The sequence below is a fragment of the Mustelus asterias genome, chromosome 13 (assembly GCF_964213995.1).
Source record: "Mustelus asterias chromosome 13, sMusAst1.hap1.1, whole genome shotgun sequence".
In the NCBI taxonomy this organism is placed as follows: Eukaryota; Metazoa; Chordata; class Chondrichthyes; order Carcharhiniformes; family Triakidae; genus Mustelus; species Mustelus asterias.
In genome coordinates, this window is record NC_135813.1 from 65,288,008 (window position 1) to 65,310,987 (window position 22,980).

Genomic DNA, 22,980 nt, shown 5'->3' on the forward strand with positions numbered 1-22,980 from the left:
TTGCCGTGTACCTTTTACCTAAGATCTGATTTTACCTCTTATTTATTTCTTATTCCTCAATGGTATGTCACTACTGGCTAGTTTATTCCTGGTTTTATGTGAAATATATTTCTCCTAGACTCTGTTGACACCATTTTAAATGTTGTCGGCTTCTGTTCTAAGTTTTATTTCTCAGTAAATTTTTCCCGTTTGCTTTCCTTAGTTTCATCCTGTTAAAATCAACCTCTTTTTCAAATGTATTATCTTGGTCTTTGTCTTACCGGTGTCCCTCTCAATCTTGATCTTAAACCTTAATATGCTGTGATCACTGTTGCCCAGATGTTCCCAAAGAACAACCATAAGACCATAAGACCATAAGACATAGGAGCGGAAGTAAGGCCATTCGGCCCATCGAGTCCACTCCACCATTCAATCATGGTTGATTTCAACTCCATTTACCCGCTCTCTCCCCATAGCCCTTAATTCCTCGAGAAATCAAGAATTTATCAATTTCTGTCTTGAAGACGCTCAACGTCTCGGCCTCCACAGCCCTCTGTGGCAATGAATTCCACAGACCCACCACTCTCTGGCTGAAGAAATTTCTCCTCATCTCTGTTCTAAAGTGACTCCCTTTTATTCTAAGGCTGTGCCCCCGCGTCCTAGTCTCCCCTGTTAATGGAAACAACTTCCCTACGTCCATCCTATCTAAGCCGTTCATTATCTTGTAAGTTTCTATCAGATCTCCCCTCAACCTCCTAAACTCCAATGAATATAATCCCACGATCCTCAGACGTTCATCGTATGTCAGGCCTACCATTCCTGGGATCATCCGTGTGAATCTCCGCTGGACCCGCTCCAGTGCCAGTATGTCCTTCCTGAGGTGTGGGGCCCAAAATTGCTCACAGTACTCCAAATGGGGCCTAACCAGTGCTTTATAAAGCCTCAGAAGTACATCCCTGCTTTTGTATTCCAAGCCTCTTGAGATAAATGACAACATTACATTTGCTTTCCTAATTACGGACTCAACCTGCAAGTTTACCTTTAGAGAATCCTGGACTAGGACTCCCAAGTCCCTTTGCACTTTAGCATTATGAATTTTGTCACCGTTTAGAAAATAGTCCATGCCTCTATTCTTTTTTCCAAAGTGTACGACCTCGCACTTGCCCACGTTGAATTTCATCAGCCACTTCTTGGACCACTCTCCTAAACTGTCTAAATCTTTCTGCAGCCTCCCCACCTCCTCAATACTACCTGCCCCTCCACCTATCTTTGTATCATCGGCAAACTTGGCCAGAATGCTCCCAGTCCCGTCATCTAGATCGTTAATATATAAAGAGAACAGCTGTGGCCCCAACACTGAACCCTGCGGGACACCACTTGTCACCGGTTGCCATTCTGAGAAAGAACCTTTTATCCCAACTCTCTGCCTTCTGTCTGACAGCCAATCGTCAATCCATGTTAGTACCTTGCCTCGAATACCATGGGCCCTTATTTTACTCAGCAGTCTCCCGTGAGGCACCTTGTCAAAGGCCTTTTGGAAGTCAAGATAGATAACATCCATTGGCTCTCCTTGGTCTAACCTATTTGTTATCTCTTCAAAGAACTCTAACAGGTTTGTCAGGCACGACCTCCCCTTACTAAATCCATGCTGACTTGTCTTAATCCGACCCTGCACTTCCAAGAATTTAGAAATCTCATCCTTAACGATGGATTCTAGAATTTTGCCAACAACTGAGGTTAGGCTAATTGGCCTATAATTTTCCATCTTTTTTCTTGTTCCCTTCTTGAACAGTGGGGTTACAACAGCGATTTTCCAATCCTCTGGGACTTTCCCTGACTCCAGTGACTTTTGAAAGATCATAACTAACGCCTCCACTATTTCTTCAGCTATCTCCTTTAGAACTCTAGGATGTAGCCCATCTGGGCCCGGAGATTTATCAATTTTCAGACCTTTTAGTTTCTCTAGCACTTTCTCCTTTGTGATGGCAACCATATTCAACTCTGCCCCCTGACTTTCCTGAATTGTTGGGATATTACTCATGTCTTCTACTGTGAAGACTGACGCAAAGTACTTATTAAGTTCCTCAGCTATTTCCTTGTCTCCCATCACTAGATTACCAGCGTCATTTTGGAGCGGCCCAATGTCTACTTTTGCCTCCCGTTTGTTTTTAATGTATTTAAAGAAACTTTTACTATCATTCCTAATGTTACTGGCTAGCCTACCTTCATATTTGATCCTCTCCTTCCTTATTTCTCTCTTTGTTATCCTCTGTTTGTTTTTATAGCCTTCCCAATCTTCTGACTTCCCACTACTCTTTGCCACATTATAGGCTCTCTCTTTTGCCTTGATGCATTCCCTGACTTCCTTTGTCAGCCATGGCTGCCTAATCCCCCCTCTGATAACCTTTCTTTTGTTTGGGATGAACCTCTGCACTGTGTCCTCAATTACTCCCAGAAACTCCTGCCATTGCTGTTCTACTGTCTTTCCCACTAGGCTCTGCTTCCAGTCGATTTTTGTCAGTTCCTCCCTCATGCGCCTGTAATTACCTTTATTTAACTGTAGAACCTTCACATCTGATTCTGCCTTCCTTCTTTCAAATTGCAGACTGAATTCTACCATATTATGATCACTGCTTCCTAAGTGTTCCCTTACTTTAAGATCTTTTATCACGTCTGGCTCATTACATAACACTAAGTCCAGAATAGCCTGTTCCCTCGTGGGCTTCATCACAAGCTGTTCCAAAAAGCCGTCCTGTAAACATTCAATGAATTCCCTTTCTTTGGGTCCACTGGCAACATTATTTACCCAGTCCACCTGCATATTGAAATCCCCCATGATCACTGTGACCTTGCCTTTCTGACATGCCCTTTCTATTTCGTGGTGCATTTTGTGCCCCTGGTCCTGACCACTGTCAGGAGGCCTGTACATAACTCCCATTATGGTTTTTTTGCCTTTGTGGTTCCTCAACTCTACCCACACAGACTCCACATCGTCTGACCCTATGTCGTTTAGTGCTATTGATTTAATTTCATTTCTAATTAACAAGGCAACCCCGCCCCCTCTACCCACCCCTCTGTCTTTTCGATAGGTTGTGAATCCCTGGATGTTTAACTGCCAGTCCTGAACCCCCTGCAACCACGTCTCTGTGATGCCTACCACATCATACCTGCCAGTCACAATCTGGGCCACAAGCTCATCTATCTTGTTCCGGACACTGCGGGCATTTAAATATAGCACCTTTAATTCCCTATTGACCGTCCCTTTTTGTTTTCGTAGTGTGGTGGACCTTGGTTTACTGAGCCTTTCCAGACACTGTGTCATATTTTGTGAGATGGGGACTATCGTAACCTCTCCTGAGTGCTGTCTTTTCGTGATTTTTTGTAATCCTAAGCAGCTACGCTTCCCACTGATTCCTTCACCTCTTGGTTCCCTGACTTTCCCTTCCCCCCCCAACAACAAAGAACAACAAAGAACAGTACAGCACAGGAAACAGGCCCTTCGGCCCTCCAAGCCTGTGCCGCTCCTTGGTCCAACTAGACCAATCGTTTGTATCCCTCCATTCCCAGGCTGCTCATGTGACTATCCAGGTAAGTCTTAAACGATGTCAGCGTGCCTGCCTCCACCACCCTACTTGGCAGCGCATTCCAGGCCCCCACCACCCTCTGTGTAAAAAACGTCCCTCTGATGTCTGAGTTATACTTCGCCCCTCTCAGCTTGAGCCCGTGACCCCTCGTGATCGTCACCTCCGACCTGGGAAAAAGCTTCCCACTGTTCACCCTATCTATACCCTTCATAATCTTGTATACCTCTATTAGATCTCCCCTCATTCTCCGTCTTTCCAAGGAGAACAACCCCAGTCTACCCAATCTCTCCTCATAGCTAAGACCCTCCATACCAGGCAACATCCTGGTAAACCTTCTCTGCACTCTCTCCAATGCCTCCACGTCCTTCTGGTAGTGCGGCGACCAGAACTGGACGCAGTACTCCAAATGTGACCTAACCAGCGTTCTATACAGCTGCATCATCAGACTCCAGCTTTTATACTCTATACCCCGTCCTATAAAGGCAAGCATACCATATGCTTACACTTCTAATCTGTTCTGGTTAATTTCCCATCACTGAATCCAGCACCGCTTCCTATCTTATTGGGCGATTGACATACTGGGTAAGAAGGGAGTCTTGCACACATTGTAAAAATTCAATTCCCATTAGCCCTTTCACTATGCTGCACCTTCTTGACAGTTTGTATTGGGGTGTTTAAAATTGCCCATTATTTATCATTCTGTCTTTTACTCATTTCATTTTTTAAAGTAAAAGTTTAAAGTTTATTTATTAGTCGCAAGTAAGGCTTACATTAACACTACAATGAAGTTACTGTGAAATTCCACTTTTTATTCATAAATTTCCTCCTCCACGTCCTTTCCACTATTGGGTGGTCTGTATTATACTCTAATTGACATGGTTGATCAATTTTTATCTTTTATTTCAAACATGTCAAATCCGTTTCTAACCTCTGTTAGTTATGTCTTTTCTTTCTACCTCCATTATGTAGTCACCTGATGAAGGAGCAGCGCTCTGAAAGCTCGTGATTCCAAATGAACCTGTTGGACTTTAACCTGTGAGACTTCTTACAGTGCCCACCTCCATTATGTTATTTTATTACAGCCATCACCATCTTGACTTGGACATGTCCCACTGTTCTTTCACTGTCACTTGGTCAAAATTCATGATCATCTACGTAACAGCATTGTTGGTGTACGTTCACCACACAGACTTTACTGGTCCAAGAGGCAGCTCGCCACTAAAGGACAACCCAGAGAGTAAATGCTGTCCTTCGTTATACCCACAATGAATCAAATCACCAAGACAGCTCTTGATAGCTTTCTTATGAGCCTCCCGGAAAGTACAAATGAATTCAGATTTGGAAGGACAGGATTATGCTTGGCTCACACATAACATGAGAAACTTGAGGTCCTATTTGGGTGCCAATTCTCTATGTAAGTGATATCCTCCCTCAGATTTCCTTCAAACCCCATTTCCTTTCTAGTGGACTGATTTCCTCCAAGATGGATGTTAAAAATTGGAGACAGCCCAACAGATCAGTTAGAGGGAGAGAAACTTAAAGTGTGTAGTGGTTCTGTTCAGCAACAACAATAACTTGCATTTATATACATAGCACCTTTAACCTGTGTGTCGCACAGGAGGGTTATGAAACAGAACTTGGCACTGAGCCATATGAGGAAGATATTAGGACAGATAACCAAAAGTTTATTATGTTAGAGGAGAGAGAGGTAGGTTGGTAGCTGATTACGTTGTTGGAAAGATCAAGGGCGGGATTTTACGAAAGAAATTTGAAGTGCAGAACGAGTGAGAAAACAGGCGAGAGTCACGTGGGCTTTTTTGGCAAGCTGAGAGTCGCAATCTTACGGCCCTTAGTGCAAAGAAAGAGCCAGGATGCTATTCTCACAAGCGGGGGGAAGTGGGGGAGGGGTAGTGGAGGAGGAGCGTAAGCTTGCCAGTGAAGCCAATAGCATCCGGCTCTGGGACTCACTAATGACATCGATATATAAATAGGCTTCCAATCCAATTTTGCCAGCAAAACAGGGCCGGTATCGATCAGGGGAGGTGAGAAACAGGCCGCATTTCTCATTTTTCGCCCCTCACCCAATTGTACCACCTCGCCTCACCGAAAGACGGGTGGGATGAGGCAGTAAGATCGCACACCACATAGGATTTTGGGGTTGGAGGGGGTTATGGAGATAGGGAAGGTGGTGATCAGACAATTTGAGTACTGAGTTAGTGTACGTGAATTGTCATTTTTAAAGGCATTGGACTTGGTCGTGCGTGTAGCATTCTTGAAACAGAATCATCTACAGAGTAAGATAATTTGACAACCAAGACAGATCAGACAGAAGTAAGACAGAGAGCAAGGGAAGTCCAGATTAAACTGCATTTATTTCAATGCAAGAGGCCTGACGGGCAAGGCAGATGAACTCAGGGCATTGATGGGTACGTGGGACTGGGATATTATAGCAATTACTGAAACATGGCTAAGGGAGGGCCAGGACTGGCAGCTTAATGTTCCAGGGTACAGATGCTATAGGAAAGATAGAACAGGAGGTAAGAGAGGAGGGGGAGTTGCACTTTTGATTAGGGAAAGCATCATGGCTGTACTGAGAAGGGATATATCCGAGGGTTCGGCCACTGAGTCTATATGGGTAGAACTGAGAAATAAGAAGGGGGAAATCACTTTGATAGGGTTGTACTATAGGCCCCCAAATAGTCAGCGGGAAATTGAGGAGCAAATATGTAGGGAGATTACAGATAGCTCCAAGAAAAATAGGGTGGTAATAGTCGGAGATTTTAACTTTCCCAACATTGACTGGGACAGCCATAGTATTAGAGGGTTGGGTGGAGAGAAATTTGTTGAGTGTATTCAGGAGGAATTTCTCATTCAGTATGTGACTGGCTCGACCAGAGAGGGGGCAAAACTTGACGACCTCTTGGGAAATAAGGAAGGGCAGGTGACAGAAGTGTTAGTGAGGGATCACTTTGGGACCAGTGATCATAATTCTATTAGTTTTAAGATAGCTATGGAGAATGATAGGTCTGTCCCAAAAGGTAATATTCTAAATTGGGGCAAGGCCAATTTTGATGGTATCCAGCAGGAACTTTCAAAAGTTAATTGGGGAAGTCTGTGGGAAGGAAAAGGGACGTCTGGTAAGTGGCACGCTTTCAAAAGTGTGTTAACCAGGGTTCAGGGTAAACACATTTCTCTTAGAGTGAAGGGCAAGGCTGGCAGAAGTCAGGAACCCTGGATGACTCGGGATATTGAGGCCCTGGTCAAGAAGAAGAAAGAGGCACATGAAGTACATAGGCAGCTGGGATCAAGTGAATCTCTTCAAGAGTGGACAGTGAGGAAGGTTATCTCCAATTGCAACGGGATCTTGATCAATTGGGCCAGTGGGCTGACGAATGGCAGATGGGGTTTAATTTAGACAAATGTGAGGTGATGCATTTTGCTAGATTGAACCAGGGCAGGACTTACTCAGTTAATGGTAGGGCATTGGGGAGAGTTACAGAACAAAGAGACCATGGGGTACATGTTCATAGCTCCTTGAAAGTGGAGTCACAAGTGGACAGAGTGGTGAAGAAGGCATTCGGCATGCTTGGTTTCATCGGTCAGAACATTGAATACAGGAGTTGGGATGTCTTGTTAAAGTTGTACAAGACATTGGTAAGGCCACACTTGGAATACTGTGTGCAATTCTGGTCACCCTATTATAGAAAGGATATTATTAAACTAGAAAGAGTGCAGAAAAGATTTACTAGGATGCTACCAGGACTTGATGGATTGAGTTATAAGGAGAGGCTGAATAGCCTGGGACTTTTTTCTCTGGAGCGTAGGAGGCTGAGGGGTGATCTTACAGAGGTCTATAAAATAATGAGGGGCATAGACAAGGTAGATAGTCAATATCTTTTCCCAAAGGTAGGGAAGTCTAAAACTAGAGGGCATAGGTTTAAGGTGAGAGAGGAGAGATACAAAAGTGTCCAGAGGGGCAATTTTTTCACAGAGGGTGGTGAGTGTCTGGAACAAACTGCCAGAGGTAGTAGTAGAGGCGGGTATAATTTTATCTTTTAAAAAGTGTTTAGATAGTTACATGGGTATGATGGGTATAGAGGGATATGGGCCAAATGCGGGCAATTGGGATTAGTTTAGGGTTTTTTTTTAAAAAAAGGGCGGTATGGACAAGTTGGGCCGAAGGGCCTGTTTCCATGCTGTAAACCTCTGACTATAACAACAGGAGCCGATGCGGGTCCAATGGAAGTAGTTCAGTTTTGTAAAAGGGCTGTTCGAGGCTCAGAATTACAGAATGTACTTTGCTCACTGAGTACACATTTGGCAGGTCTGTATCTAAAGACAATGGAACCTTTGCTTGCCACTGTACTTCATCCTTCACTCTGAGAAGCAGACAGCAGACCCAAGTTTCTTTTTAACAAGCATTCAGTGGGTTAGGCTTCCACATCAATAGCATTTTGTTCTCGAGAAGAACGAATCAGAGTGTTTATTAAGGGCTTTAGATTTTGTTAATGCTTGCTGGATCACTGGCAAAAGTGTCTGCGGACCGTCAGCTGTAATGCTATTTCAACTGCGGCTGTTACAAGATTAGAATGGCTGTGCTTTAACATTTTGCTCTTGCATGAATACCCTGTATTTTAGATGATGGTGAAAGGCGTTGTTTCTGCAGCCAGATGCTGATCCAAATGTACAAGTGGAAATTTGTCTCCCGCTATCAACAAATTCCGTCAGCACTGTGCCTCACTGTCAGCTGCGGTTTCAGCACAAAAGACAACTTCTGCCAGTGGCGTACACTGACAGACTCGCCTATGTGGTCCCCTTGTCCCGCAGTTTAACCACTTGATGGAGTTGCTGAGAATATTCTCATAACCCGATATTAATGTTTTGTTTTCCTCCACCCTCACTGTTGGAACTGAGGATCACAGTTGTGGCCCTTCTCATCTGCGTGGCGAAACTCTGCAAAGTGGTTCCTGAATTGCTATTCTATCCTTTTGGTCACAACTACTCTGAATGGATGGTTTACTAACAAATGTTTGCTCAGGCGGTTAAATGGGTGGGGTCAAGTCTCTGCATTGCACACTTTATTTAAATGAGCTTCATTAACAAAATGGTCTTTTCAGCTTTTGTGCTTTTTCTGCTGCTCAATGCACTGCTTCAGTCAGTTGGCCTTTAATGTCTTTTCCATGAACCCAGGCACCATTTGGCACCAGCAGCATTAGACCATCATATTGCACACACAACAATAGCAACATCATCAACAATTTCTATTTGTGTAGCGCCTTTAAAGTAGTGCCCAAGATACAGATGGGTGTCAAAAACATTTGAGACGGAGCAATATAGGAGATATTGGTGAGGGTCCAGGTTTTAAGGTGCAGCCAACTCCTCTGCTTCCTCTTTGTGGCTCCTGTACTCTTAACTTCCTTCATGTAGGTATTACCTCCAAGTCGAGGGTCGCCAGTTCACATGGACCAACATACAGACCGGAATTCTCTGGCCGTTTGCACCCTGCCACCGCTGCCAGACAGGATGGAGAATTTGGCACTCAGCCAAATCTGTTCACTGCAGCAGAACTGGAGAACCCCACTGGCGTGAACAGCCAGAGAACCCTGTCCACAGTATCCATAATTTATAACTGATCCCTCGACAGTTGATGTAAACTCTTCAAAGTTCTTTTCAAATATATTTTAAAAACAATGACGGATTCCCGAGCATTTTAAAATGATTTCAGTTTTTTTTTCTTACTGCTTCTGGGTGAAAGATCTTCATGGTGGAAAACCGTAGCAATGCAGGAGCAAAAACAGAAAATTCTGGAAAATCTCAGCAGGTCTGACAGCATCTGTAGAGAGAGAAACAGAGCTAATGTTTTGAGTCTGGATGACCCTTCGTCAGAGCGAAAGACAATAGGAAATAGGATGAGAGTAGAGATGCAGGGTTTGGTCTGCGCTTGTCAGATCACAGATACAAGTTGTATTCCTCAGGGCTCTTTTCTGAGGCTTTTCACCATTATAAATTAATGACTTAGATGAAAGAACAGAGAGCTAGTTTGCAAATGACACCAAGTTGGGAGGCGCAGTAAATTGTGTGGATGGAGACCGGAGCTACAGAAGGGCAGAGGCAGACTAAATGATTGGCCAAAACCATGGAAAAAGGAGTTCATTGTGCAAAGTATGGTACCATCCACTTTAGACCTAAGGAAGACAAATCGGAATATTTCTTAAGGGTGGGAAACTAGGCGTTGTGAAGGAGAGAGGGATTCAGATATAAAAGCCAAAGCTAAGAGACAAAAGTGGTCTTTCTCTCAAGTGAGTTGCAGCACAAAGGGGAGGAAGTTATGTTTCAGTTGTCAGATCCTTCTGCAGCACTGCTTTCAATTTTGTGCATTACATCTCAAGAAAGATACATTGGCCTTTAAAAGGGCACTGCACAAATTCACCAAAGTGATATCAGTGGTTCAAATGTGAACATTTGTTGCATAAATTTGGCTTGTATTCCCTTGTGTTTTAATTTAATCAAGCTATCTAAAAAGATAGAAATTTGATAAGGCAGGTACATAGAAACCATTTCCTCTGGTGGGATAATCCCGAACAAGAGGGCATAATTTAACATTAAAGCTGGTCTGTCTAGGAGTTTTTAAAAAAAAGGAAGCATATTTTCACAAAAATAGTTGCAGAAATCTGCAACTAACATCCCTTCTCAACCCCACTAAAAGTTCTTGGATGAAGTAATGTAAAGGGTTATAATGAGGCTACTGTAGTTGGTCAGTGTTTGGACTTTCACAGGCATTTGATAAAGTGCCACATAATAAACTTGCTAGCGAAATTGAAGTTCATGGGATTAAAGGAGCAGTGGCTGCATGGGTATAAAATTGGCTAAGGGAGAGAAAGCAGAGATTATTGGTGAACAGTTGTTTTTCAGACATGAGGGAACTATATAGTGGTGTTACCCAGCGATCAGTATTCGAGACACTGCTGTTATGATATGTATTACTAATGTAGACTTGGATATCGTCTTTCAAGCATTGTGCCCTAGGAGGGTATTGACAACCATGGGCTTCCAATGGAATGAACCACGAGTAAGCTTGGCAAAGTCTTGCAGTGCTTTACCATTACCTTCTGCAGTATGGCTGACCAGGAAACTCCCCTGCTCTTACTGCCTCCCCTCAGGCATATTGGAAGGATTTGTAAGCTGATGATCAACCCGTTTGGCCACATTATGAACACCTTCTGTGGCCATCAAGTCCTGAAGTGGCACTTGAACCCGGAGCTTCTGGCCCAGAGGTTAGGGATGTTACCACTGTGCCTCAAGACTTCTCTCCAACTTGGATAGACAGAGCTTAATTTCAAAGTTTGCAGATGATTCCAAATGCAGAACTTCAGTAAACAGCAAAGAGGGGAGTGATAGACTTGTGAAATGGGCAGATACACGGTAGATTAAACTTAATGGAGGGGATTGTGTGAAGTGATTGATTTTGGTAGGAAGAATGAGGACAGGCAATATGAAGTAAATGGGTATGAATGAAAGGAACTGTAGGAACATAGACCAGGGATGTATGCACACAAATCATTGTAAGTGGCAGAACAATTTGAAAAGCCTCATAAAAAGGCATATGGGATTCTTAGCTTTACAAATAGAGGAACAGAGTACAGAAGCAAGGGAGGTATAAACCTTTATAAAACACTTGCTAAACTCAGCGAGATCATTGTACTGAATTATAAACACCCCAATTTAAGAAGATTTACAGAGGACATTTCCGAGAATGGTATCAGGGATATGGGATTTCAGTTATGTGGAGAAACGAGAAACTGGGGTTGTTTGCCATGGAGCAGAGAAGGATAAGAGAAGATTTCATTGACGTATTTAACATCAATGAAGGACTTTAATAGAACAAATAAGGAGGAACTGTTTCCAGTTGCAGAAGAGTCAGTAACCAGAGGACTCGGGTTTAAAGTAATGGTAAAAGAGCCAGATACAACATGAGGAAAATGAATTCATGCATTGAGTTTCCATAGACTGAAATGCACTGCCTGAAGGGATGGTGGAAATGGATCCAGTGGTCAATTTCAAATGGAAATTGAATAAGGGGAAAAGTTTGCAGGCTATGTGGTAAGTAATTACATAACTCTTTCAAAGAGCTAGCCCATACATAATGTTTTTTTTAATTTTCTGGGATGTGGGCATTGTTGGCAAGTGCCAACTAAGTGCACTAATTACCCGTTAATAGGGTGGCTTTCTCTGCCATTTCGGAGGGCAATTAAGAATCAACCATATTGCTGAGAGTCTGGAGTCATATGTAGGCCAGACCAGGTAAGGATGGCAGACTTTCTTCTCTAAGTTCCATCAGCTGCCATGGTGGGATTTGAATCCATGTCTCCAGGGCAGTAACCTGGGCCTCTGGATTACTAGTCCAGTGACATTACCACTGTGCGGCTACCTCTTAATTCTAATTTTGTCTGAAAGGACTGGATTGTCAATTAACAATGTCAAAACTTGAGTCGATAGGTCAGGCTATCAAGAAATCTGGATGAAAGGCAGATAAGTAGTGTTGAAATACCAGTCATGGTGAGGCAATGGTGTAGAGGTATTGTCATTGGATTAGTAATCCAGAGACGCAGGATAATGCTCTTGGGTCCCAGGTTCGAATCCCGCCAAAGCAGATGGTGAAATTCGAATTCAATAAAAATATGGAATTAAAAGTCTAATGCTGACCATGAAACCATTGTCAATTGTTGTAAAACCCCATCAGGCTCAGTAATGTCCTTTAGGGAAGGAAATCTGCCATCCTTACTTGGTCTGGCCTACATGGTGACTTCAGACCCACAGCAATGTGGTTGACTCTTAAATAGCCTAGCAATTAGGGATGGGCAACAAATGAATGAATGAAAAAAAACCTGTCAAGATCTAATTGAATGGCAGAACAGGCTTGCTATGTTCCTATGAATGGGTTGCTACAAGTTACTGTTGAGGTACACATGGTAGCATTATTTGAAATGGAATTTGGTAAGTATATAAAATAAAGTCTATGAAAAGGGCAAGGTAATAACTCCAGTTGAATGGTTGGCATCAGCACAGGTTAACGTGCTGAATGGCCTCCTTCAACATTATAACTCCTATGATGCTGTGAACACACTGAACTGAATTTTCATCCTTGAGTTGGGAAAATAGTGACTCGGCATGCCCACCATGAGAGAAAGTGCTCACCAGGATGAGATTTTCATTGAGAGGTATGGGCTGCAGTCGGGATAGCCCAGCCAGAGAAGTTCTGAGGCAGCTGAGTGTGGAGGTGGTCCGTTTAAAAGACCCGCCTCACTGCTGAGGGATTTCATTCCAGTTAAAATAAAAACAGAAAGGCCCTCCAGTGCTAACCGTCATCACTTTGCCCCCCACATGGTCTCCCCCCCCCCCCAAACAATTTCTATGCTGCCCCATGCCAGAGGTGGAATGACCCCCAAACAACCCATATGTCCCTCCTGCCCCCCATGCCCATTTACCCACTACATATTGTATAGAAAGAATACTATAGTGACAGTAGGATGTGTAAAAAAAAAAAGGCTTTTAAGAACAGCTATCCATTGATAACTTTCCATTTCCTTTAAAATAATTTTTTCACTACAGCCCAATAGAAGTGTCAATCATCCAGGCCCTTTAAAGTATCAGAAACCAAAATTACAAGTGCTCAAAACCTCTTTAACTTGTATAAATGAACACTGTGAAATTGACAGCATAGATCAGAGATCCCGGCTGTCAATTGAGCAATATTTTCCCTGGGGCTCATTGTTTAAATATGCTAATGGATTTTTGGGCTCTCAGCCAACAATACATAAGGCTTTTCTTGGTTCAAAATAACACAACTTTGCCCTTCATTTGGCACTACTTTTAATTGGTTTTAATTGACCTGTTTTTCATCCAAGTACTAATCGTTATGTTAAACTTATCTTTCTCCTTGAAGCTTTTTCTTCCTTCTCCATACAGTCCTATTTCTACCACCAACACCTGATGTTAATTCGAGATTATGATTGCTTTTTAAAAATTCCTTGTTCCTTTTTCACCTCAGTACTTTTTATTAATAGTTGCCTATGTTTTTGTTCCACCTTTATCACTATCACGTCTACAGAACAATGTAGAGCTCTCTCTGTCCCTGACCTTGCTTCTTGCTAACTATGGTTCCAGAGTAGTGGCTTTTCATTGGGAACATCCTAGCTATGGCGAAGTTGTGAGGCAAATTTTCTGGGAATGGCCTTTCCACACAAATTGAGCAAATCTCCAGCTGCAACAAGCAAGTAATTAGATTGAAAACATTTCATAGTGCCCATAGTTCCAAAGTGTTCTACCTCAGCAAAATAAATTGGGATCAATGGGGTAGGTGGGAGAATAGGAAGATCATAAAAGTAAAGTAAAGTTTATTTATTAGTCACAAGTAAGGCTTACGTTAACACTGCAATGAGATTACTTTGAAATTCCCCGAGTCATCATCATCATAGAAATCATAGAAACCCTACAGTACAGAAAGAGGCCATTCGGCCCATCGAGTCTGCACCAACCACAATCCCACCCAGGTCCTACCCCCATATCCCTACATATTTACCCACTAATCCCTCTAACCATCTCAGGACACTAAGGGCAATTTTAGCATGGTCAATCAACCTAACCCGTCACTACACTCCGGTGCCTGTCCGGGTCAATGCACCTAACCAGCACGTCTTTCAGATTGTGGGAGGAAACCCACGCAGACAGTGACCCAAGTGAAGTGAACCCAGGTCCCTGGCGCTGTGAGGCAGCAGTGCTAACCACTGTGCCAGTATGTCGCCCAGTAATATAATCAAAGAATGGTTATAGCGCAGAAGGAAGCCAATTGGCCTGTCATGTCCATGGTGGGGGCATTCTGTAAGACTGCTCTCTCAAGTAAAGGCCCAAGTCCCACTCCCCTGCTCTTTTCCCCTCGTCCTGCACTTTCTCTTCAGAGAATTATCCAATTCTCTGTTGGGGAGACATCATTGAATCTGCCTCCACCACACTCTCGGGCAGTGAATTCCAGATTCTTACCACTCGCTGTGTAAAAATGCTTGTCTTCATATGTCTATTGCTCCTTTTGCCAATCTCCCCTGGTTTGCCAACCTGGTTTGCTCTCCTGCCAATGGGAACAGTTTTTTTTCTCTCTCTTCTCTGTTGAGAACCCTCATGCTTTTGGATATCTCTATAAAATCTCCCCTTAAGCTTCCCTTCTCTAAGGCGAACGACCCCAGCTTCTCTAACATACCGATCTAACTGAAACCCCTCACCCACAGAGCAATCATTTCTCATTCACATCCTTCAAAATGCCCCAGTTGATTCCAAGCCAGTGTTTTATAAAGTTTATTTTAAAAGTTTTTATTAAAAATTTGAAAATGACTTTATGAAAATACATTCCATTTTTTATTCCAGTGTATCTAATATGCTTTGCTTGCGTTGTGTTTACAGGGAATAAGTGCATTTTTGGTTCCGATGCCTACACCAGGACTATCTTTGGGGAAGAAAGAAGACAAATTGGGAATTAGAGCATCGTCTACCACAAATCTCATTTTTGAAGACTGCAGACTTCCAAAGGACAACATCTTGGGAGAACCAGGCTTTGGATTCAAAATTGCCATGGTATGTGCTTTCACTACTTTAACAACGGTATCAAGTAAGAAAACAAACTTGCATGTTTATAGTCCTGTTCATGACCACCAGACATCTCCAAAGCGCTTTCTGGCCAATGAAGTTATTTTGAAGTGTAGTCACTGTTGTAATGTTGGATAAACAACAGCCAATTTGTACACAGCAAGCTCCCACAAACAGCTATATGATAATGACCTTCCAATCGTGATGCTGATTTGAGGGATAAATATTGACCAGGAAGCTGGGGATAACTCCCCTGCTCTACTGCACAATAGGCAGTGTCTTCTTTCTCATTCACCTGAGAGGAAGGACAGACTGGATCTCCTCTGAAAGGCAGCGCTCCTTTCGCATTCCACTGAAAAGTCAGTCTTGATTTTTTGACCTCAAGTCCTGGAGTGGGACTTGAACTTAGAACCTTCTGACTCAGTAGTGAGAGTGCTACCAATTCAACTACAGCCAACACACAGCATGTATGTACCCATGAAGAGTATGGTATGTTGCTACACTGATGGATGTTAACGTTTCCTTAGCAAATTACACCTGTGGTTATTGCTGTGTATTTCGTCACAGGGGAGGTGCAGGCATAGTGGTAATGTCACCGGACTAGCAATCCAGAGGCCCGAGCTAATGCTCTGGGGAATTTGAATTCCATTACTAAATTGGGTAGTAATGATGACTATGAAACCATTGTTGATTGTTGTAAAAACCCATCTAGTTCACTAATGTTCTTCAAAGAAAAATCTTCCCTTTTAGGAAAAATGTCTGCTATCTTTACCCTGTCTAACCTACATGTGACTCTGCACCCTCAGCAATGTGCTTGACACTTAAATGCTCTCTGAAATGGCCTATTAAGCCACTCAGTTGTCTCAAAATCTCTACAGAAAGTCAATAAGGAATGAAACCAGATGGATCACCCAGCATCGATCTAGCACTTGTCAACCCTGCAAGGTCCTCCTTACTAACATCTGGGGGCCTGTGCCAAAATTGGGAGAACTGTTCCACAGACTAGTCATGCAACAGCCTGACGTAGTCATATTCACCGAACCATGCTGAGAGCTCAGGGTGGCATCAAAGAACCCGAGCAAAACTGGAATCAATAGGAATGGAGAGGAAAACTCTCTATTGATTGGAGTCATGCATAGCACCAAGAAAGATGGTTGTGGTGGTTGGAGGTCAATCATCTCAGTTCTGGGACTTCACTGCAGAGGTGCCTCAGGGTAGTGTCCTAGAGCCAACCATCTTCAGCTGCTTCATCAATGACCTTCCTTCCCTCTTAATGTCTAAACTAGGGATGTTTGCTGATGGTTGCACAATGTTCAGCTGCAAATGCAACTCCTCAGTTACTGAAGCCATCCGCAGCAAGACCTGGAAATATTCAGACTTGGGTTGAATGTAATATTTGCGCCACACAAGTGCTAGGCAATGACCATCTCCAAAAAGAGAGAATCTAACCAACTCCCCTTGACATTCAGTAACATTACCACCACTGACTCCCCCACTATCAACATCCTGGGGGTTACCATTGACCAGAAATTGAACTGGATCAGCCATATAAATACTGTGGATACCAGAGCAGATCAGAGGCTGGGAATTGTACGGAGAGTAACGCATCTCTAGACTCCCCAAAGCCTGTCCACCATCTACAAGGCACAAGGGGTCAGGAGTGTGATGGAATTGTCTCCACTTGCCTGGATGAGTGCAGCCCTAACAGTCAGGAAGTTCACCATCCAACACCAGGCTTGACTGGCAACCCATCCACGACCTTAAATATTCACTCCTTCCACCACTGATGCACAGTAGCAGCAGCCGGTACCATCTGCAATGTACACTACAACAAATCACCAAGGCTCTTTCAACAGCACTGTACAAACCCACAATCTCCACTACTTAGAAGACCAAGGGCAGCAGATACATGGGAACACCAGACCTACAAGTTCTCCTCCAACTGTCACACTATCTTGACTTGGAAATATATCACAGTTCCTTCACTGTTGCTGGATCAAGATCCAGGAGTTCCCTGCCTAACAGCTCTGTGGGTGTATCTACGGGACTGCAGCAGTTCAAGAAAGTGGCTCACCACCACTTTCTCAAGGGCAATTAGCGATGGACAATAAATGCTCGCCAAGCCAATGCTGCCCACATCTTGTGAAATAATTTTGTTCAATAATTGAACTGTGATGGGAATTACTGCCTCTGTTTTTTTTTCTTCATTCTTGTAATGTGAGCATCACTGATAAGATGACCCTTAATTGCCTTGGGAAGGAGATGATGAGTGCCACAAGACACACAAAAGTGCCAAACATAAGAGAGTGCTGGTTTCTGTGATAATACATTGTGTGACTGGTGCTGCATTGAAACTACTGGATACAGGAAATTGGTTATTTATCTTGTACATTAAATCAGTCATGTGAAATGTTCACACTACAGCCTAAATGCTGGATGTTCAGAGTCGTGATGAGATGGGAGCCCTTTAAGAATGGTGGGGAAGTCCTGATTTCGGGATTCCTGACCCTTTCCAGGGCTGTCTGGTTTTCAAGGGTGCCTTTGAAAGGTGTGGGCTGATTCCTGTCAAAACCCGCATCCAGCATTCCTGGCCTGGCCTGCTGCATTGTGCAAATAGGCACTTCCTACCTCTCTGCAAAATTCACGGAGTTGGGCCAGGTTTTTAAAGAGTTGTGGTTCACAACCCCTCAAAGCAGACGTGGGCCCTAGCCTGCATGAGGAGACCTTTTAAAACATAGGTTCAAAAGTACTCCTCATGCTCCCCCATGTCAAGCCAAATCCCCCACTCACCCACGAGACCCCCATGCCCTCAATTTCAAGCTATGCCTTCCATGTTCATTAACCCACTGTATGCTATATAGAACCAATAAGCCCTACAGTGACAGGATGATGTCCAAAAAAAGTTTTAAAAGTCAGTAATTCATTCATATTTTTCTACTATATTAAAAAATGTCATTTCACTTCGAAGGCAATAAAAGTGTCAGTCACCCAGACCCTTTAAAGTATCAATATCAAGTACCATAATGAGTCTTGGCTGAGAGCTTAGACAACCATTACTCTTCCTGAAACAGCTTGCACCCCAGAGAAAGCATTGTTTGATTGACACTTCAGGCTCTTTGATCTCTGCTGTCAATTGCACAATGTTTATTTACACAAGTTTAAGTGTTTTCAAGGGCTTATTGTTTATGTTATTGATACTTTCTTACATCTCAGCACTTGGGGGGAGATGGTGGCATAATGGTAGTATTGCTGGATTAGTAATCCAGAGGCCATGGGTTCAAATCACACCATGGCAGCTGGTGGAAGTTAAATTCAACTGATAATAAAAATATCTGGAATATAAAGTCTCAGTAATACTGACCATGGCAACTATCACTGATTATTGTGAAATAAAACCATTTTGGGAAGGAAACCTGACACCCTTACCCAGCCTGGCCCACATGTGACTCTAGACCAGGGGTTTGGTGTGCCACGAAATAAGATTCAAATGATTAAAGTTGAATTTAAATAAACCAAATCTCCAAGTCCTGATGAATCTCAGGCCTTCCACGCGTGTGCCAGCCTCCATGTTCCATTTGGATTTTTAGCATTGGCCAGATGTCTGTTGATGGGCCTGACCAATGCAAAACAATCTGAACCGTGTACGTGCAGTCTTTTCCCAGTTGGTGCATGCAGGGGAGACCCCAGGTTCCTCGGGATTGGTGATGCTGACTATGGAGCTGAAGATGAAGGTCCTGCGCAAAAAGCGAAAACACAAGGACGCACAAACCCTGAGAGATGCGAGGGAGACAGTGAGTGGTCAATAAAAACAGGGAAAAGTGGGGGGGAAAAAACAATGTTTCCAGTAAGGGAAGAAGACAGAGGTAAGAAACAGGAAGCAATGAAGTTCAGAAAAGGCGAAACAGTTCCCATTGGAAAAATGGCTACAAGGAGCAGACCTTAAGTGAGATGGTCAAAGAGACCCAAAAAGAAGCTGCAAAGATCAAGAAGGCAGCTGAAGGTAGATAACACCATGTTACGTGACGCTGAGGCAAGGGTACACCTTTGGAGGAGCACTTTTTGGCTTGGCACAGCAGAAGAGCTGAAATTATGCTTGTAAGTTGATGCATTTCTTGTGTAGTGTTGTGTATATGACCACAACATGGATAAGGTCTTGGAGGAGTGAAGAATCCCACTCTGATGCCGATGTGGCCAAAAGAATGGAACCTCAGTGGAAAAAAGCGAGGTATGTACACAGTCAGTACAGTGATGGCTACTTGGCCTTTGGATTTTCGTGGACTGGTGATGCCTCCTGCCCAGTCCCAGGATGCCTCATCTGTGGAGACGCTCAAATGCTGCAATGGTACCAAGCAAGTTGAAGTGCCATTTCTATACAAAACACCATTTGCTCTCCAGCAAGGATGTACAGTACCTCAAAACCTGAGAGAACCTAAAGCAAAATGATGGAGTGTGTGCGGGTTTCAGATAATGTGCAGGAGGCAAGTTAGCTGATGGCTGAGCTCATGGTAAAATCAAAGAAGCCGCACACCGTTGCTGAAACCCGAATCCTGTCAGCATGCAAAAGTATTGAGAGAGTAATGTTGGGAGCTGAAGTTGCTGAAGAAATCGACACAAATTCCTCTGTCTAATAGTACAATCAAACGGCGTATTGATGAAATGTCAGTTGATATTGAACCAGTGCTTCAACAGGAATTAGAAACAAGTGGAAAATTTGCCCTGCTGATTGATGCTCCCACAGATATTAGCAGACACTGCTGGCTGTTTGCCAACGCGAGGTATGTTAATGAGGATTCTATCAGAGACCGTTTCTTCTTTTGCAAAGAACTGCCTGGTCATGCGACCAGAGAGGAAATCTTTTGTATCACATCTACCCTGCTTATCTGAAGTGATGATGTGGAGATGCCGGTGTTGGACTGGGGTGGGCACAGTAAGAAGTCTCACAACACCAGGTTCAAGTCCAACAGGTTTATTTGGCAGCACAAGCCACTAGCTTTCGGAAAGCTACCAAAATTACTGCGAAATGACAAAATTACCAAAATTACTGCGGCTTGTGCTACCAAATAAACCTGTTGGACTTGAACCTGGAGTTGTGAGACTTCTTACTATCTGAAGAGAAGCAATGTTAACTGGACCAAGTGCCATAGCATCTGCACTGATGGAGCGGCTTCAGTGATGGGAAAAGATCAAAGGATTCCTGAGTAAGGTGAAAGAACAGAATCCTAATATCCGCGTCAGCCACTGTATCCTGCATCGTGAAACCCTTGTTGCAAAACAGTACCATCTGAATTAACTCGTGTTGGAACAAACTGTGAAAATCGTGAATTATGTTAAGTCACGTCCTTTGAAATCGCGCTTGTTTACCATCTTGTGTGGAGAGATGGGAGTCGAGTACCAGGGTTTATTCATGCACACAGGTGTGGTGGTTGTCTCGGGAAAAGGTCCTGGCTCATGTTTATGAAGTCCACAATGCACTGAAAGGGTTTTCGGCTCCGCATGAATTGCCACACAAAGATTTAATATGTGATGATTCTTGGTGCATTCGGCTTGCAAATCTTCCAGATATATTCAGGAGTCTGACCGAGCTGAATGTTAAAATGCAAGGGGGAAATGAGAACATTCTGACTGCCGCAGACAAACTTCAGGCTTCAGATCAAAACTGGCCCTTTGGCGGGGAAAAGTGGCAAGTGGGTCGAATGAGATGTTCAAGCTGGCATCAGCAAATCCTGCTGGCAAAACCATACTCAACCTCATCTCCACACATCTTAAAACACTACAGGAGAAGTTTAACTGCTACTTCCCCTCCTCGGATATGGAAGACTTTGACTGGACACATGATCCATTCAGTTCACATTCTCTTGAATCATCAAAGCAGTTGTCACTAAAAGAACAAGAGGAATTTGCAGTGCTCAGGATGGATCATGCACTGAAGTTTGCAGAGATGCCTCTGGACACATTTTGGTTTCTTGCGAACAAGAATATCCATTTATTTCACATCATGCTATGGCAGTTCTCTTCCTGTTTCCCACGACCTACCTGTGTGAGTTGACGTTCTCAATGCTGGCTTATGTAAAAAACAAAAGGACGGAGCGCCCGTCAGTGGAACAGGACCTGAAAGTCACCCTGTCATCAATTCCATCCCAGATCAAGAGAGTCTGCTCACAGAGGCAGGCCCAGGTGTCAGGCTAACATTGTCAGTAAGATTCTGGTTGCACAACTACCCTTTATTTATGAACTTTCACATTGACAAATGTAGACTTCGAAAAACTGAAAACAATTAAAATCTTTAATGGAAAACAATTTTAAATTGTGTACATTTTCAATATAAGTATTGTATTTGACATGCAACTGGCTTACATTAGAGTCATAGAGGTTTACAGCATGGAAACAGGCCCTTCGGCCCAACTTGTCCATGCCGCTCTTTTTTTTTAAAACCCCTAAACTAATCCCAATTGCCTGCATTTGGCCCATATCCCTCTATACCCATCGTACCCATGTAACTATCTAAATGCTTTTTAAGAGACAAAATTGTACCCGCCTCTACTACTACCTCTGGCAGCTTGTTCCAGACACTCACCACCCTGTGTGTGAAAAAATTGCCCCTCTGGACACTTTTGTATCTCTCCCCTCTCACCTTAAACCTATGCCCTCTAGTTTTAGACTCCCCTACCTTTGGGAAAAGATATTGACTATCTAGCTGATCTATGCCCCACATTATTTTAAAGACCTCTATAAGATCACCCCTCAGCCTCCTACGCTCCAGAGAAAAAAGTCCCAGTCTATCCAGCCTCTCCTTATAACTCAATCCATCAAGTCCCATTAGCATCCTAGTAAATCTTTTCTGCACTCTTTCTAGTTTAATAATATCCTTTCTATAATAGGGTGACCAGAATTGCACACAGTATTCCAAGTGTGGCCTTACCAATGTCTTGTACAACTTCAATAAGATGTCCCAACTCCTGTATTCAATGTTCTGACCGATGAAACCAAGCATGCCGAATGCCTTCTTCACCACTGTCCACCTGTGACTCCACTTTCAAGGAGCTATGAACATGTACCCCTAGATCTTTGTTCTGTAACTCTCCCCAATGTCCTACCATTAACTGAGTAAGTCCTGCCCTGGTTCAATCTACCAAAATGCATCACTTCGCATTTGTCTAAATTAAACTCCATCTGCCATTCGTCAGCCCACTGGCCCAATTGATCAAGATCCATTGTAAACTTCTTAATGAAAATTGCATTAAATGATGGCCTGACGTGTTTTTAGGAGGTTTTATATCTCGAATCTTAGCATCTCTACAGTTCAGAAGGAGGTCATTTGGCTCATCGAGCCTTGTATATAAAAGGTTTTTGCCAGAGAGCAGTTTAGTTGGAGAAAATAGGTGTGCATCAAAACGTTTTGTAGTGGAAAGGTGTGTCATGACAAGATTTGGGAAGCATTATTCAAGGCCCACAGCAATGTGGTTGACTTTTAACCCCGTTCAAAAGAGCAATGAGGGGTGGGCAACAAATGCTGGCCTTGCCAACGATGCCCACATCCCATGAAAGAATAAAGAAAAAAAGTGAACTGGTCAAAGAGAACCAGCAGAGATTTGTACAAGTGTAGGTTCTGTCTAATGAACCAAGTTGAATTTTTGAGAAAGCCACTAACGTGGTGGATAAAGGAGTTTCTATGAATGTTATTCATATGGACTTCCAGAAGGCACTCCTGGCTGCAAGACCTTGATTTGGAGCCATGGAATACAAACAACATGCTTCCTGACTGGACTCTGCATGTAGCTACACA

At 43.3% G+C, this 22,980-nt stretch overlaps 1 protein-coding gene across 1 annotated transcript in view; it reads left to right on the forward strand.

Moving 5' to 3' along the window:
- The window catches only part of acads (acyl-CoA dehydrogenase short chain), a 163,426-nt gene that overhangs the window by 60,490 nt on the left and 79,956 nt on the right, over positions 1–22,980 (forward strand). The window contains exon 6 of the mRNA XM_078226956.1: positions 15,015–15,185. Within this exon, the coding sequence (XP_078083082.1) occupies positions 15,015–15,185 (171 nt within the window). The remainder of the gene's footprint in view (positions 1–15,014; positions 15,186–22,980) is intronic.